Genomic DNA, 15,200 nt, shown 5'->3' on the forward strand with positions numbered 1-15,200 from the left:
CTGCATGAATCAAAATCCCACGTTCGGATATGCTAGTTCCCATAGATTCTTAACCCCAAATTACCCTTTTGTTTCTTTTCAGACATAAAGGATAAGCCAATTGTGAAAGAGAATCTGCCACAAACTACTCATCAAAATCTTACAATTTTCAAACCCCAGAAAAATAAATTTTTTTTAAAAAAAACTTGTTTTTTCTCCAAAATATAACCCCCTTAAATGGCTTCCACTGAAACTCAATCTCCACAGCTTCAATTCCTTCCATTCATCCCCTCCTCCTTTCCTTCTTCCCCAGTTTGTGTTGTTTTCTTCTAAGACAGTGATAACCTTGAATCTGTCCTTTTCCTTCAGAGGTGGGAGCATACTCACCAACCACCTATCGTTTCCACCAGATCTTGAAAAACCATACTTCACCACCCCCACAAAAAATTCACCCTTATTTTACTCATTCATTTGCAAAAAACCAAACCTTTCATTTTATAATATTATTATATCATATATATAAATAACACACATTCATATTATATAACGATATTCCTTCGTAGAACTATATTATCGTCAGCCACCCCTTCATCTCTCATCCTCACTGACACACTCCAATGGAATCATAACAAAAAAAGAGACACGCCCCAGAATTTGAAACCCTCAAATTCCAAAAACAAAACACTATTTCCTCTGTTCTTCTTTTTCTCCTTTGTTTTTTTCTTCTCTGTAGCTACCAGCAACACTCATGGAACGTGCTCGAAGACTCGCAAACCGTGCCATTCTGAAGCGTCTGGTTTCAGAGGCGAAGCAGTGTCGGAAGGATGAATCGGTGCTGAACTCTTCCACCACCCCTGTGTTGTTGTACTCTTCATCAAGGTGTGTGTCCTCTGTTTCTTCTCCTGTTCTGCGAAACAGGGGATCCAAATCAGATAACAACTTTCTGGGAAGGAACATCAACAACATGTCGTCACGCAACGTTGTTGGCTTCCTCGGAGCTGGTTCTATCTCCCAAATCCGATCCATCTCAGTGCAAGCGCTTCAACCAAGTGACACTTTCCCGAGGCGCCATAACTCTGCTACCCCAGAAGAACAAAGCAAAATGGCTAAATCATGTGGATTTGAAGACCTTGATTCACTGGTTGATGCTACAGTGCCAAAATCGATTCGTTTGAAGGAAATGAAGTTTAGCAAGTTTGATGCAGGGTTAACAGAGAGCCAAATGATTGAGCACATGCAGGACTTAGCCTCAAAGAACAAGGTTTTCAAGTCTTACATTGGAATGGGTTACTATAACACTTATGTTCCACCAGTGATCTTGAGGAACATAATGGAAAATCCTGCATGGTACACTCAGTACACCCCTTATCAAGCAGAGATATCTCAGGGTCGTCTTGAATCACTGTTGAATTTTCAGACCATGATCACTGATCTCACTGGTTTGCCTATGTCCAATGCTTCATTGCTTGATGAAGGAACTGCTGCAGCTGAAGCAATGTCAATGTGTAATAACATTCAGAAAGGGAAGAAGAAGACATTCATAATTGCAAGTAACTGTCACCCTCAAACCATTGATATTTGTAAGACTAGAGCTGCAGGTTTTGATCTTAACGTTGTTACTCAAGATCTTAAGGATATTGATTACAAATCTGGGGATGTTTGTGGTGTGCTTGTTCAGTATCCTGGTACTGAGGGTGAGGTTTTGGATTATGGGGAGTTTGTTAAGAAGGCTCATGCTCATGAGGTGAAGGTTGTCATGGCAAGTGATTTATTGGCATTAACTGTGTTGAAGCCTCCTGGTGAGTTTGGGGCTGATATAGTTGTTGGATCAGCTCAAAGGTTTGGGGTTCCAATGGGGTATGGAGGTCCTCATGCAGCTTTCTTGGCCACATCACAAGAGTACAAGAGGATGATGCCTGGGAGAATCATTGGTGTCAGTGTTGATTCTTCTGGGAAGACGGCTTTGCGAATGGCGATGCAAACTAGGGAGCAGCATATCCGAAGGGACAAGGCCACCAGCAACATTTGCACTGCTCAGGTAACTAGCTGATTTGGTTCAATCTTTTTTAGTTATGCGTGGTAGGTGTACAAAAGCTATTAAGAATTATAGTTTCTAATGTTTTTTGACTATATATGTTTGTTTCAAATCATTTTTCTTTGATAACTAAAAAGAATATGAAAGAAATAAGTGCAACCACTCTATAACAAACATATTTGGTTCAAACAATTTTAGTTACGTGGGAGGGTGTTCTTTTTGGTGTGCAAAAGCTATTAAGAAATTTTGTTTCATGTATTTTTGACTGTATATTAAAGTTTCGATTCATTTTTCTTTGGAAACAAATTGATAAGGATATGAAAGAGATAAGTGCAACAACTATATATCAAACTGAAAACGAAGGATGTAGAAACAAGTAGACAATTGGTGAGTAGAAGGAAATTATAGAGATTATTAAATGCCCAACTCTATAATCTTTGTATTAGTATGTTCTGGAGCTATGTTTTGATTTTGTGTGAGTTGGTTGAGGATTTTATTAAGTGTTGGTCGGTTGTGTTTAGGCACTGCTTGCAAACATGGCTGCCATGTATGCTGTATACCATGGACCTGAAGGACTTAAAAACATTGCCCAACGCGTTCATGGTCTTGCTGGTGTGTTTGCTCTTGGATTAAAGAAACTTGGAACGGTGGAAGTTCAAGACCTTCCCTTCTTTGACACTGTGAAGGTTAAGACTGCCAATGCCCATGCAATTGCAGATGCTGCTCTCAAAAGTGAAATAAATTTGCGAGTTGTGGATGGCAACACTGTGAGTGTTGGTTTTTGTTGCGCCAAATCAGTTAATTGTATTTGCATGTCTTTGGATAATGCAGCTTGGTTGCTTTGCAGATCACTGTTGCTTTTGATGAAACAACCACATTAGAGGATGTTGATAAGCTTTTCAAAGTTTTTGCTGGTGGCAAGCCTGTAAGCATGATAATATATTATATTTATTTTTCACAATTATAAGTTGCGTCATTACTCATGATTATAATGTTAATTTATATACAGGTGTCCTTCGCAGCTGCATCTATTGCACCAGAAGTTCAGAATGCAATTCCTTCTGGATTAACTAGGAAGAGCCCTTATTTGACACACTCTATCTTTAACACGTATATCTCTTTTCACAAAATTTTAATTCATGTGGTCATATTATGGAAGTTTACTTCTATTCTGTTTTTTTCTTCATAGGTACCAAACTGAGCATGAGTTGCTTAGATACATTCATAGGCTACAATCAAAAGATCTATCACTATGCCACAGTATGATCCCACTGGGATCTTGTACAATGAAACTGAATGCAACGACTGAAATGATGCCTGTGACATGGCCCAACTTCACTGATATTCACCCTTTTGCACCAGTTGACCAGGCTCAAGGTTATCAGGTAATTGGATATTTAGATAATCTTACTACAATTATGCTTTAAAGAAATTCATATATATACATTTGTGCCTGAAATTATGGTATAGTTGTGTTTTCTATTTCTAACAAGCAAATCTGGTATCAGGAAATGTTCAACAATTTGGGTGAACTGTTGTGTACAATCACTGGGTTTGACTCCTTCTCTTTGCAACCAAATGCTGGTGCTGCTGGAGAATATGCTGGACTGATGGTTATTCGTGCTTATCATTTGGTATGGTAACTTGGATCATTATGATAATTTATCAAGGATTTTTTGTTGTTCTGATTTATTCTTTGAATATACAAGTTTTTTCTGTTGTTGTTTCATTTAACATTATATTTTCATTCCAGCCAATAATAGATAGCCTCAGTTGTTTCATTTTCTTTTGCTACATATCTAGAGGAGATGCAATGATTTCCCTACCATCTGTAATAAATACTCATAAATTAAATTCCTATGATGCTTCTTACTTCTTTTTGCCAATGGAAACTGTAGGCAAGAGGAGACCCCCACCGTGATGTTTGCATTATACCTGTCTCAGCACATGGCACAAATCCTGCTAGTGCTGCTATGTGTGGAATGAAAATTGTCCCCGTTGGAACTGATGCCAAGGGAAACATTAATATAGAACAGTTGAGGAAGGCTGCTGAAACACACAAGGACAACTTGTCTGCACTTATGGTACAACTTGCTTCTTATAGATTCTTAGTGATATCATTGACCTTGTACCAGCTATTTAATTAAGAGTATTATCAAACCTAGGCATTCTTTTATGTTAGTTTGCTTTGGTTTTGATTTAAATTGCAGGTTACATATCCTTCAACTCATGGTGTTTATGAAGAAGGTATTGATGAGATTTGCAAGATTATTCATGATAATGGAGGCCAAGTGTATATGGATGGTGCCAACATGAATGCACAGGTTTTTTTTTTTACACATACTTTACATTCATGTACTACTGATGTTAATAAACTAATTTTCCTCTATTTTTGAGTCTTCTCCAAGCCATATATTGATCCAAAATCGTTGGACATGTTTTCTTTCAAAACTCAACTGCTGATGTTCTTGTTACCAAATTCTGCAAGTCATGTTGATGCAGCAATTATCTATTTGTGCCTAATTTTCAGAAGATGTTTTTTCAGTTATCAAATTATATTTGGACCCTCGGTTCATGTTTCAGGTGGGACTTACAAGCCCAGGTTGGATTGGAGCTGATGTTTGCCATCTCAATCTCCACAAGACATTTTGCATCCCTCATGGAGGAGGTGGCCCTGGCATGGGTCCTATTGGTGTAAAGAAACACTTGGCACCGTTTTTACCTTCACACCCTGTGGTAAGCACTTTTTGTCCCGGTTATGGATGACATGACATTTTGTATACATGTTTTTAGTTATATTCTTTAGAAAGTGCATTGTTTTCACAGGAAAATAAAATACAATTAGTATTTGGTTTAACTTCACCAGATTGAATGACATTGTTCCTCTTTGTGACATTGTTCTAGTTGTTTAATAACATCTTTATCTTTGTATTTTTTTATCTGTCACCAAAATGAAGGTACCAACTGGTGGAATTCCTGCGCCTGACAAATCTCAACCACTTGGTACCATCTCTGCTGCACCATGGGGCTCCGCACTCATATTGCCAATCTCTTACACTTACATAGCCATGATGGGTTCTAAAGGACTCACCGATGCATCAAAGATAGCCATTTTGAATGCGAACTACATGGCAAAACGCTTGGAGGTTAGTGCAGTACTATAGATTATAGAGTATAGATCACATTTACTTCTTTGCATTAGAACCATTTATCCTGATTAGTGTCATATTACTGAGTTTGCATAAATGATCCTTTGTTGTATTTATTTATTTTACTCCTCCAGAGTTATTACCCAGTCCTTTTCCGTGGAGTCAATGGAACAGTTGCTCATGAATTCATTATTGACTTAAGAGGCTTTAAGGTAAGTCAATTTGATGATTGCAGTTGTTTTTCAATTATTTAGAATTTCATGCTTCGATCACTTGTAATTTATTCCTATTGTAGAATACTGCTGGAATAGAGCCGGAAGATGTTGCAAAGCGCCTCATGGACTACGGTTTTCATGGACCAACAATGTCGTGGCCTGTGCCTGGTACCCTCATGGTTGAGCCCACTGAGAGTGAAAGCAAGGTATATGAGTTTACAGGAAAATTATTGTCCTTATGATGCCCTCTTTCTTTGTTGTCTCTCGTCTGTAATTCTTCTCTAATGCAACTAAACATCATTGCAGGCTGAGTTAGACAGGTTCTGTGATGCTCTTATTTCCATTAGAAAAGAAATTGCTGAGATTGAGAAAGGAAAGGCTGACATTAATAACAATGTACTTAAGGTAAAATATTTTTTTTTTCCTTTGACTATGTAGCACGGTTCTTCATTTATATGATGTTACTAGGAAGAGAAATACTGGTTTCAGTTTCGACTATTTAATAGCATACATCATTGGTTGCATATTTCATTCACAATTTCAACCTAGTTCATGCACTTTTGATTGATCATATAAATTTTCTGCAGGGTGCCCCTCATCCACCATCACTGCTCATGGCTGATGCATGGACAAAACCATATTCCAGGGAATATGCAGCCTTCCCAGCTTCATGGCTCCGTGTTTCAAAGTTCTGGCCTACCACAGGTAATCAAGTAGTTGTTTATATTACTAAATGTTTCTTATTGCATCTTTCTCTAGTTAACCTACCCTGTTATCCCTTTTTGATATAGGGTACATTTTGATGAATAATTTAATTAAACACTAATTCAATAAGCTCTTGTTACATGAGGACTTAGGTCTCGTGTGAAAGAACTTATGAAAATAACTTATGACTCAAACTTATTTTAATAAGTTATTCAATATAGTTTATTAGCATAAGCTCTCTTTAGTTTATTTAAAGAAATTTTACAGTCAAATATATGGTATAATATAAAAAGATCTTATTGAATAAATACTTAATTAAGCTGTAATTACAAACACCCCTTTAATGATATAAATTGGATCATGAAATGAATAAGCTGACAATAACTTATTTTAATAAAATATATAAAGAACTTTACTAAAAAAACAATCTTATAAGACTCAAACTATTTCCATAAGGTATCCTTAAGCTCTTCTAAATGATAGCCTCATTCACATTTACTGTTTGTTAAACTCTATTATAAGCTGTGGTATGTCGTGTGTATTACCTGCATAGTTTTGTTTGACTAATAAATGTGATATGTGTTTCCTGTATCAGGACGTGTTGATAATGTGTACGGTGACCGCAACCTCATTTGCACCCTTCTCCCAGCATCACAAGCTGTTGAAGAACAAGCTGCTGTCTCAGCCTAGTGTTCCACTCAACTATTCTAAATTCTAGTTGTACATAAACTCTTCCTATTCACACATACAGTCCTTGCTGTTGACTATTGCTTCGTCATATGATAATGATGATAATCCAATGCTCTTAAGTTTCATCCAACCATAACCTATACCCCCCCCCCCTCCCACAAAAAATATGCAAAAGCTAAAGAATAGTATATATTATATATTGTTGATGCTATTGAATTTTGGGATGGATTTTATACCTATATATCACAGTAATGCGAAAATTGAATTTCATTCATGTAAATGAAGAACTATTAAAAAAAAAATAACTATAGTTCCATTTAATAAAAAATATATTTGCAATAGCTCTGATCACAAAGATTATATACATTTGGTATGTTAAAATGACGATTTTATTTGTGTATTTACCCTCATCGTTAACTGTGCCTTGCTCATGCATGTATAGATTTTACAGTTAAGTAGTTGATGTGTCATAATAAACTGTTATATGTTACATGAGTTTTACTGTTGATAGTTTTCTACTTTCCTATCCAGTAACCTATTAAACAGTAGCCCAATCATGTCATAAACAGTGCTATTAAATTGAGGTAGTAGGTCAGTAGTTCAACTAAAAATGACCTACTTGTGTTTATTGGGTATGAGTTTTGTAAGAATTAAAACATAACCCTTTGAGAGAAAAGAACGAAATTTTTATCTTGATAACTGTGTAAACTCAATTTACCAACTTTTCTAAACAGGCACAATGTCATTAGTTTAGGCTTTAGGGTTTTTAGTTTTTATTTTTTTTTCAATATCACCTAAATAGCCACAAAGTCATTAGTAATATTTTATTATTTATTTATTTTTATAATAGTGGTCATTAAATGAGAGGTTAGTAGGATACTTTTTTATATTTTAAAATATTATTAATTGTTTCATTTATTTACTAAAACTTTTATATTTTTCCAAAATACTAAAGATTGGGGGAATTATTTTTTGATAATTTAAAATCTGATTTTTTTAACTTGAACAAAATTACATATAGTAAGAATTTATATTTATGTATAAATTTTTTTACTAAAAATTATAGAATTTAACATAATTTAATGCTCATATATTGTTGAATGTTACACTTTCTCATAAAATTATTATTAATCATCTTTTTATTTTGTGAAATTTTACATAAGTTAGAATTTTTGAAATTTTTTTTACTATTAATCATTTCATTTATTTAATATTAAAATTTTATTTATATTTTTCATAATAGCAGTTAGTAAATAAAAGATTGATGTGATGATTAATAAGTTAGGCTTGCATGAATGAAATATTATTTAATGTTTATTATTATTTTTACTTTAAAGGTCACTTTTTCATATTTAATATAATTATGTACATATAATTTTTATCAATTTAACTGCATGAGATAACATGTAATTCGATTATATTTAATAAATTTAATTAAAAATTTTATATTTAAAATATTAGTATTTATTTTATTTATTTAGGGTTAAAATTTTATTTACTTAAATTTTTGTATTTTTATTCTAAAATTATTAAATAAGATTTTTTTTTCTGCAAAATAAGATGTTTTATAATGATGTAATGAGTTGGAGATGTACGTGACTCTTCAATTTTTCTCTAAAAGTTTATTCTTAATGTACTTCAAATTATCCTTTGCACACTTGGCCTCATCTCACAATTTTAATTATGTTTTTTAATTTTTATATTTAATTTATAATATATAAATAAAATTCTATTTTAAACTTTAAATAAAATTTAATTTTGATACAGTGTAAGTGTAAACTTTTGTTGATATCATTTAGTTTCTAATTTTTATTTTTATAAAAAAAATTATATTTTTCTTATATATATATATATATATATATATATATATTTCTCTAAATTTATGTCTTTTTCTTTCTCTTTTATTTTTTTCTTTTTTTTCTCTCTCCTGTGGTTTTAATTTTTTTTTCTCTACCCCTCTTGTATGATTTGTAAAATAAAAATTGATCAGTCAACAAAACTTAATTAGAGCCATATTATAAATAAGTGAAACATATTTTATGTTGAAACATACTATTTTAATAATATATTAATAAATATGTTTGTGGATTGCACGAGTTTATTTTATTTTTTATTAAATTGATTATTTAAAATAAAAAATATATGATTTAAATATAATATATGTATATATATGATAATAAAATTTTATTATATAAATATGATTATATTAAAAAAATTATAAAATACTTTTTTTATACAATATTTTTTATAAATTTTATATTTTTTTCATTCTTTTCAAATTTAAGAATCTCATAAAATTATTTGTTATTATAGAATTTTAAAAAATAATTATAACAATAATTTATTAAATATAAGAAATTTTTACAATATACATTATAAAATTTAAATAAAATATCTTTTAATTTTTTATTTATACATTTATTTTTATTTATTAAACTAAATTTATATAATTCATTCTTCATTTTTAATTATAATTTAAAATCATTAATAAATTTTTAATATATAATTATTAAAAGATGAGATAATATTTTTTTAAAAAAATAACTCATCAGATTGCTTGCTAATAATAATATAATAATATAAATAAAAGTAAAATGGCTACAGTATCTTCAGAGTTGCAGGGTTCTACGCCTTCTCTCTTCAGGGTTGGCGCCTCCTTCTTCCCCACAGCTTATAGGTTTTCAGATTACCACCCACTTCTACATCGCCGTTTCGTTCATCATCAATTGGTGAGATTACGTTTACACCTTTCTCTTTGATTTCAGTTAAGCTTTTTTTTTTAAATCAAAATTATCTCCAAACTGCGAAACCCTAACCTCTAACCTATACCCTTTAGTAGTGTGAAGAGTTATGATTGATTTCCTTGTTTATGTATGCATTCAGTGTACGATTGGTTCTCTTTTTGGTTTAGTTTTGAAACGGTTTTAGTATATATATTTGGACCTTAACAGCACCGAACATCCATGGATGAATAATTTATGCTTGCATCTTTGGATGCTTTTGGAATTTGTATTTGTTTCAGACTCTGCATGATTGGAATTTCTACCTTTTCCTGGTATTTCATAATTTCCCAATTCAAACGTATAATTTACAAATTCAGGGGATTCAATTGTTAACAATTGAAATGCCATCCAAACACACACACAACGTATATAGATATGTCAAAATTGATTTATTAGCATTCCCTCAAATAGTCACTCTGGAAAGTCAATTAGCAAACCCTAGCGTCAAACCCTCTCTGTTCTCTCCCACACACCCCACTTTGTAGGCCGACCCATCACCAACTCAGCCCAAAGTTTGTTACTTGTGACCAATCGGTGAGTCCCAACACTTACACTCTACCGTCTGTCAATGTATGAATAATCTTAGCTGTTACTTTAGGGTTTGAATTTTGAATTTGTTAAAGAAAGTCTCTCGAATGGTGTTGTACTATATAGTCTTGTCAATTTTGATTCAGTTGATATTTTTAGTTTAAAGTGTTTCAGTATTTAGCTTTAATCTTTAGCCAAATGCTTTTTGTGAATTACAAAGTTGTGTTTGATTGCTGCTACTGTAACGATGGAGTGCGATAGGAAAATAAAAGTGAATAAACTCTTTGGGAGTTTTTTTGGAGGCAATGGACTGAACCCTACTAACCCTTTCTCTCTCTCTCTTTAAATGTTTATTTATTCTAGCTATATGTGTGAAAGCCTAAGGGGAAGAAAATGAAGACAATTTCTGGACATTGTGTTTCTTTGAAAGAAATATCGCTTTCAAAAGCGGCAAAAATTCTATCAAAGTTTGTGTCTGCTGACAATGGTGCTTCCCATGTCATCGGTGCATATCTTCACCGTGCATCTGTGTCTTTCAATGAGCTGGATCAGCTCCACAAGGAGCTTAAGTCATCACACTCTCAGAAGAAGCACAAAAGCCGCACAGTGGAGACTGGTGATGAGAGTGGGAGAGAGGTAGAAAATTATTCTCGGAGTGTTGAGGCTAACCAGGAACTCAGTCATGGGAATGTAAAATCTGATAAGTTTAGAAGGCAACAGATTGGTGATGAGAATGCTGATGAGGATGGTGAGAAATCAGCACAGACTGTGGGTGGGAGTGAGAAGCATAAGAAGAATAAAAAGAAGCAGCAGGAAGTCGAGTCCAGGCATGATGGAGGTAATGGAGTTAAATTTGGAGAGAGGGAAGGTGATGGAAAACTACCTAATGGGACATACAATGAAATTGAGTCAGGCCAAGAACAGGGCAATGTAGGTGATGGCAACCATGGAATGGAAGAGGGAAAGAAACAAAGAAAGGAGAAAAAGAAGCACAAGGAAGGTGCTAGTAATTTTTCCAGCAATAAGGGTGGGGTTGAAAATCCAGAGTGTGAGAATACAAAGGGACAACAATTGAAAGAGATGGAAAAGAAGCTTTGCAACAATGTGGAGGGTGAAAATGGAGGGCTAGTTGGTTCTCTGGATTTTCAAGTTAAAAAGAGAAAGAATGATGAGGAAGGGAGCGAGAAAAAATCATATTCTGAAGAGGTCAAGACGGAGCAAAGGAAGAAGAGGAAGAGTGAAGATGTGGAAAGGACACCGGAAGAAAGATCTAGGGACCTGAGTAAGAAGAAAGTGAAGAGGAAACACGAGTGATCTTTAAATTTAGGTGTTCTATAAATTCACTTGATAGTTGTTTTGTCATTTTAAAAATTGATGAGGAATTTGCTCTTGTACGAGTGATTACATCGTGGCATCAGTTTTTGAACTATCATGTAACATCATAGAAATGGGTTCTTGGTTTCTTTCCCTCATTTTTTCTTTTTGTCATATTGCCATGTTACTCTTACAAGTTTTAACTGCATAGACAGCACAGTATTTCTATTGACTCCAATCATCAGCTATTAATGATACTAAATCCATCAGGGAACTCTGTTTAGTGATATCACCCCGGATCATGAACTCTTGGAGTTTTTACATTTTAAGGTAACCCACTTTTGATTTTTGAAAAAAAATAACTGTCAGTGTCATTTGAAATCCAGCAGGTGTCTAGATCTGGAGCTATTTGCTGCCACTGCTGCAGAGTTTCACCTAAGTACATAAAAAAACCAATAAAAAACTTGGTATTTATGATTAGATGGTGTTTACATGTTTGCTTATGAATTTATTCTGGCCGAAGTTTCAGGTGTGGCTAGAATTACACAAACCAATTTAACAAATATAGAGTGGATGTCTGTTCCCCGGAGTACCGTTTTAAAAATTGGGAATGCCGATTGTTACGCCTTTGGTGCAGTTACTTTAAGACCATTATAGTTAATGTCGCCGTTCACCGGAACTTTGTTGGCTTTCCTGTTATCAAATTCATCAACTTCCTTGACATTTTGGCACCGATAGGCATTAGCTCTACATGGTCTTACGATTAGTAATATGAAATATGCTTATAAATAACATGGTGACGATATTTGAGAATGGAAATGTATTTGGATAAGATACTATGAAATTAACCCACATCGACCCCTCTTCCTCTTTTTTTTTTCTCTTAATAATATAAGCTATTTAACTATAAATTTAAGTGAATATGTCTATGCATATCTATCTCTAACCTTGAAAGTAATTATCATTAAGCTTGATTAATTTTTGTTTATTTTATTTTAACTATTATATGATTTTTTTAATAACCTCAGATTTAAATTCAATTATTATAATCAATTTTTTTTTTTTGCTTTCTTTTCTATATAAACCGTAAAATACCTATTTTTTTACTCAAATAATTAAATATTTGAGATATATAATTAAAAGAGTCAAATAACACATACAAAGTTTTATTGATGAAATTTTTTACATTTATAATAAAATTTAAACTCACATTTTTGTGAAATGTACATTTAATTATTAACTGCTGAACTTTTGTTAATATATTAATGTACACATCTTAATAAAACAATGAATTTTATGAATTACTATGATAAATTAAATAATTTAGGCTTAAATATGTTTTTAATTTTCATATTTTAGTCCCTTTAGATAAACTATTTTTTTTTAGTCCTACTTTTTTATAAATTTATGTTATAATTTCTCTAATGTAGATCTAGAGATATTGCCAAGTGTTAATTTTTTATCTGATTATATCGGTGTTAAGAACTAAAAATAAAATTTTAAAAAAAATTATCTAAAACTAAACAAAAAAAATGTTCAAACCAAAATGTGAGAATTAAAAACATATTTAAGTCATAATCTTATTAAAATAATCTAATTAAAAATTTTAAAGTTATTGTAAGAGTTAGGTAATTATTAATACTAGAGTTATCTTAGTAATTTGTTGAAAAAAAATTCCTTAATAAATAAAGGTATGGTTAGAAAAAGAATAAATAATTTGAGATAAATAAAAAAATATTCAAATAACGTTAATAGAAGATATATGGAATATCAACTATGCTAGGAATTTCAATGGTGAGATTCATTCTGCTTTAGAAGCATTCAAGCTATCTTCAATTAAAAACTATGAAAAGGGTAATCAGTCACCAGAACAAACACGATATTTAGCCTCATGCTAGTTTATTTTTCAAAACACCATTATTGGTGCTAGTTGCTAATACTTATCATCGTATGCTATGGTAAGAACATAGTTGTAGGAGAGTCATGTTTGCAATCTTAAGACTATGTCATGTTTGGGAGGTAATTTTGAGTAGAAAAAAGAGAGTTTAGTGTATAGATAACCAACACACTCCACTATTTCTCACAATAGTGAGGGCATGGCTAAGAAGAATCGAATGGTGAACATGTATTTTTCAACTCGTTTCTTATACATGTTATAAAGTACTAATTGAGAATTTTTCTTGAATTTTTTATAATTTTATGAGTTTATTGTTTAGTAGTATATAATGCTAAAATTATTATTATTACTATTATTACAACTTTGGTTAAATCTTAATTAAACAAATAATGAACTAGTGTCTTTGTTAGCTCACTTATGTAATGCCTTAGATTTTTGTAATAATATTTTGATATATTAATATAAATGTATATGTTGATTTTTATGTGTTTGATATATATATATATATATATATATATATATATATATATATATATATGGTGTGATGATGTGGACTTGCATGAGTGTGTAAATACGAGTATAAGCATATGTGTTAGTTTATGGTTGAACTGAAATTGTTGAATATGACTAGACTAAATTGAAAATTAGGCTAAGTGTGTGTTGCAGGATGTTCTCGCTATAGCGAGAAAGTCCTGGGCGAAAAGCATGAAACTGTTGCGTTCTCGCTGTAGCGAGAATTTCCTCGTTTCAGCGAGAGAGCGACAGTGGATGGTGCATTTCTAGATGCAGTATCATTGTAGCGAGATTCTGCAAAAAAAACATAGTGCAGTTTCCTCTGAGATTTTCGCTGTAGCGAGAGAGAGTGTCGCTACAGCGAGGTCCTTGTTGTACTGAGAGTAACGCGACCAGAGGAGTATTTGAAGAATCTGAGATTCGGGAAACACATTCTCACTCTTCTCTCTTCATTTCCCTTTTGATTATCTCAACTCAAAACTCATTCTTACCAATTAAATTGTCTTCAAGACCGTTTGGAAGTTAGATTGAAGGTTGAAATCACATTTGAAGCGTTTGGAGGTAAGTTTTAATGGTTAGGGTTTCGGTATTTCCTTCTCATTCTCTGTTTTCTCGATTTCCCTTAGTCCTCGTGAGATTTTTCCATGTATTTATGACAAAATTCGTGTGAGGAGCACCTTCTTTGTTGATTTCGTGTGTGGGCTTCAATCTGAGGTAAGGGAAAACTCTACCCTATCTCATTGTGTTGAATGCCATGTAATTTGCTATACATTGTCATGTGGATGGTTTGGAATGTGTGTGTTTGGTAGAATTGATTGATTGTAGTGAAATTGTGGTGGAAAGATCGTGTGGAACTTAGTACTATCGATATTAAGAAATATTGGGTATGATGAAATGAATGGTTGTAGGGATATTATGATAAAAATTGTATGATTGGACCTTGTGTAGTGGAATATGGGCATATGCGCCGTGTGCTGTGAATGAATGTGGGCTTTTGTGCCGTGTGCGAATATGAATATTATATGTGGCTGAAATGTATATGAAAGGTGATGTTAAATGCGGTTGTGAATATGCTATGAATGATTCAGCAATACACTGGAAATGTGGAAGATGGGGACGGTAGAAATACCTTGGGGAAGAAATACCTTGGGGAAGAAAGTGTAGTGGTGACACCAACAGCGAGCGTGGGTACACCATAGGCTGCACACTCTTCTCCTGACTAGACCTTTGACCAACACCTTTGCCGAGCGATTCGTGATCGCACACGTTGTATCTGTGAGGCGGAGTAACCAACAACTATCTATAGTGTAAAACTGTGATCACAATGCCACAGTGAGTGTAACTACGTGCAATAAGCACACGTATATGTAAAATATTGTTGGTACAGTGAGT

General features: G+C 32.9%; 2 protein-coding genes across 16 annotated transcripts; both read left to right on the forward strand.

Annotated features, from left to right (window-relative positions):
- Positions 1-80: 80 nt before the first annotated feature.
- LOC113874905 (glycine dehydrogenase (decarboxylating), mitochondrial) lies at positions 81-6,925 on the forward strand. 14 transcript variants are annotated; one of them, XM_027513170.1, is made up of 16 exons: positions 526-1,678; positions 1,784-2,017; positions 2,536-2,781; positions 2,862-2,939; positions 3,024-3,124; positions 3,204-3,399; positions 3,523-3,648; positions 3,913-4,098; positions 4,225-4,338; positions 4,598-4,750; positions 4,972-5,160; positions 5,298-5,375; positions 5,459-5,584; positions 5,685-5,783; positions 5,966-6,083; positions 6,679-6,925. In XM_027513170.1, exons 1-16 carry the CDS (start codon positions 728-730, stop codon positions 6,771-6,773), a joined length of 3,090 nt encoding a protein of 1,029 aa, XP_027368971.1. In that variant the 5' UTR covers positions 526-727; the 3' UTR covers positions 6,774-6,925. The 14 variants fall into 14 exon arrangements, 9 of the variants coding, with proteins under 9 accessions (XP_027368968.1, XP_027368967.1, XP_027368970.1 ...); XM_027513174.1 differs by having other exon boundaries at positions 529-1,015; positions 1,134-2,017; XM_027513172.1 differs by having other exon boundaries at positions 531-1,525; positions 1,658-2,017.
- Positions 6,926-9,378: 2,453 nt separating this feature from the next.
- LOC113847561 (vicilin-like seed storage protein At2g18540) lies at positions 9,379-11,874 on the forward strand. 2 transcript variants are annotated; one of them, XM_027476747.1, is made up of 2 exons: positions 9,379-9,502; positions 10,448-11,874. In XM_027476747.1, exon 2 carries the CDS (start codon positions 10,478-10,480, stop codon positions 11,396-11,398), a length of 921 nt encoding a protein of 306 aa, XP_027332548.1. In that variant the 5' UTR covers positions 9,379-9,502; positions 10,448-10,477; the 3' UTR covers positions 11,399-11,874. The 2 variants fall into 2 exon arrangements, with proteins under 2 accessions (XP_027332548.1, XP_027332549.1); XM_027476748.1 differs by lacking the exon at positions 9,379-9,502 and having other exon boundaries at positions 10,476-10,690; positions 10,838-11,460.
- The last annotated feature ends 3,326 nt before the right edge of the window (positions 11,875-15,200 follow it).

The sequence above is a fragment of the Abrus precatorius genome, unplaced genomic scaffold (assembly GCF_003935025.1).
Source record: "Abrus precatorius isolate BTA unplaced genomic scaffold, Abrus_2018 Scaffold8, whole genome shotgun sequence".
Taxonomy (NCBI): domain Eukaryota; kingdom Viridiplantae; phylum Streptophyta; class Magnoliopsida; order Fabales; family Fabaceae; genus Abrus; species Abrus precatorius.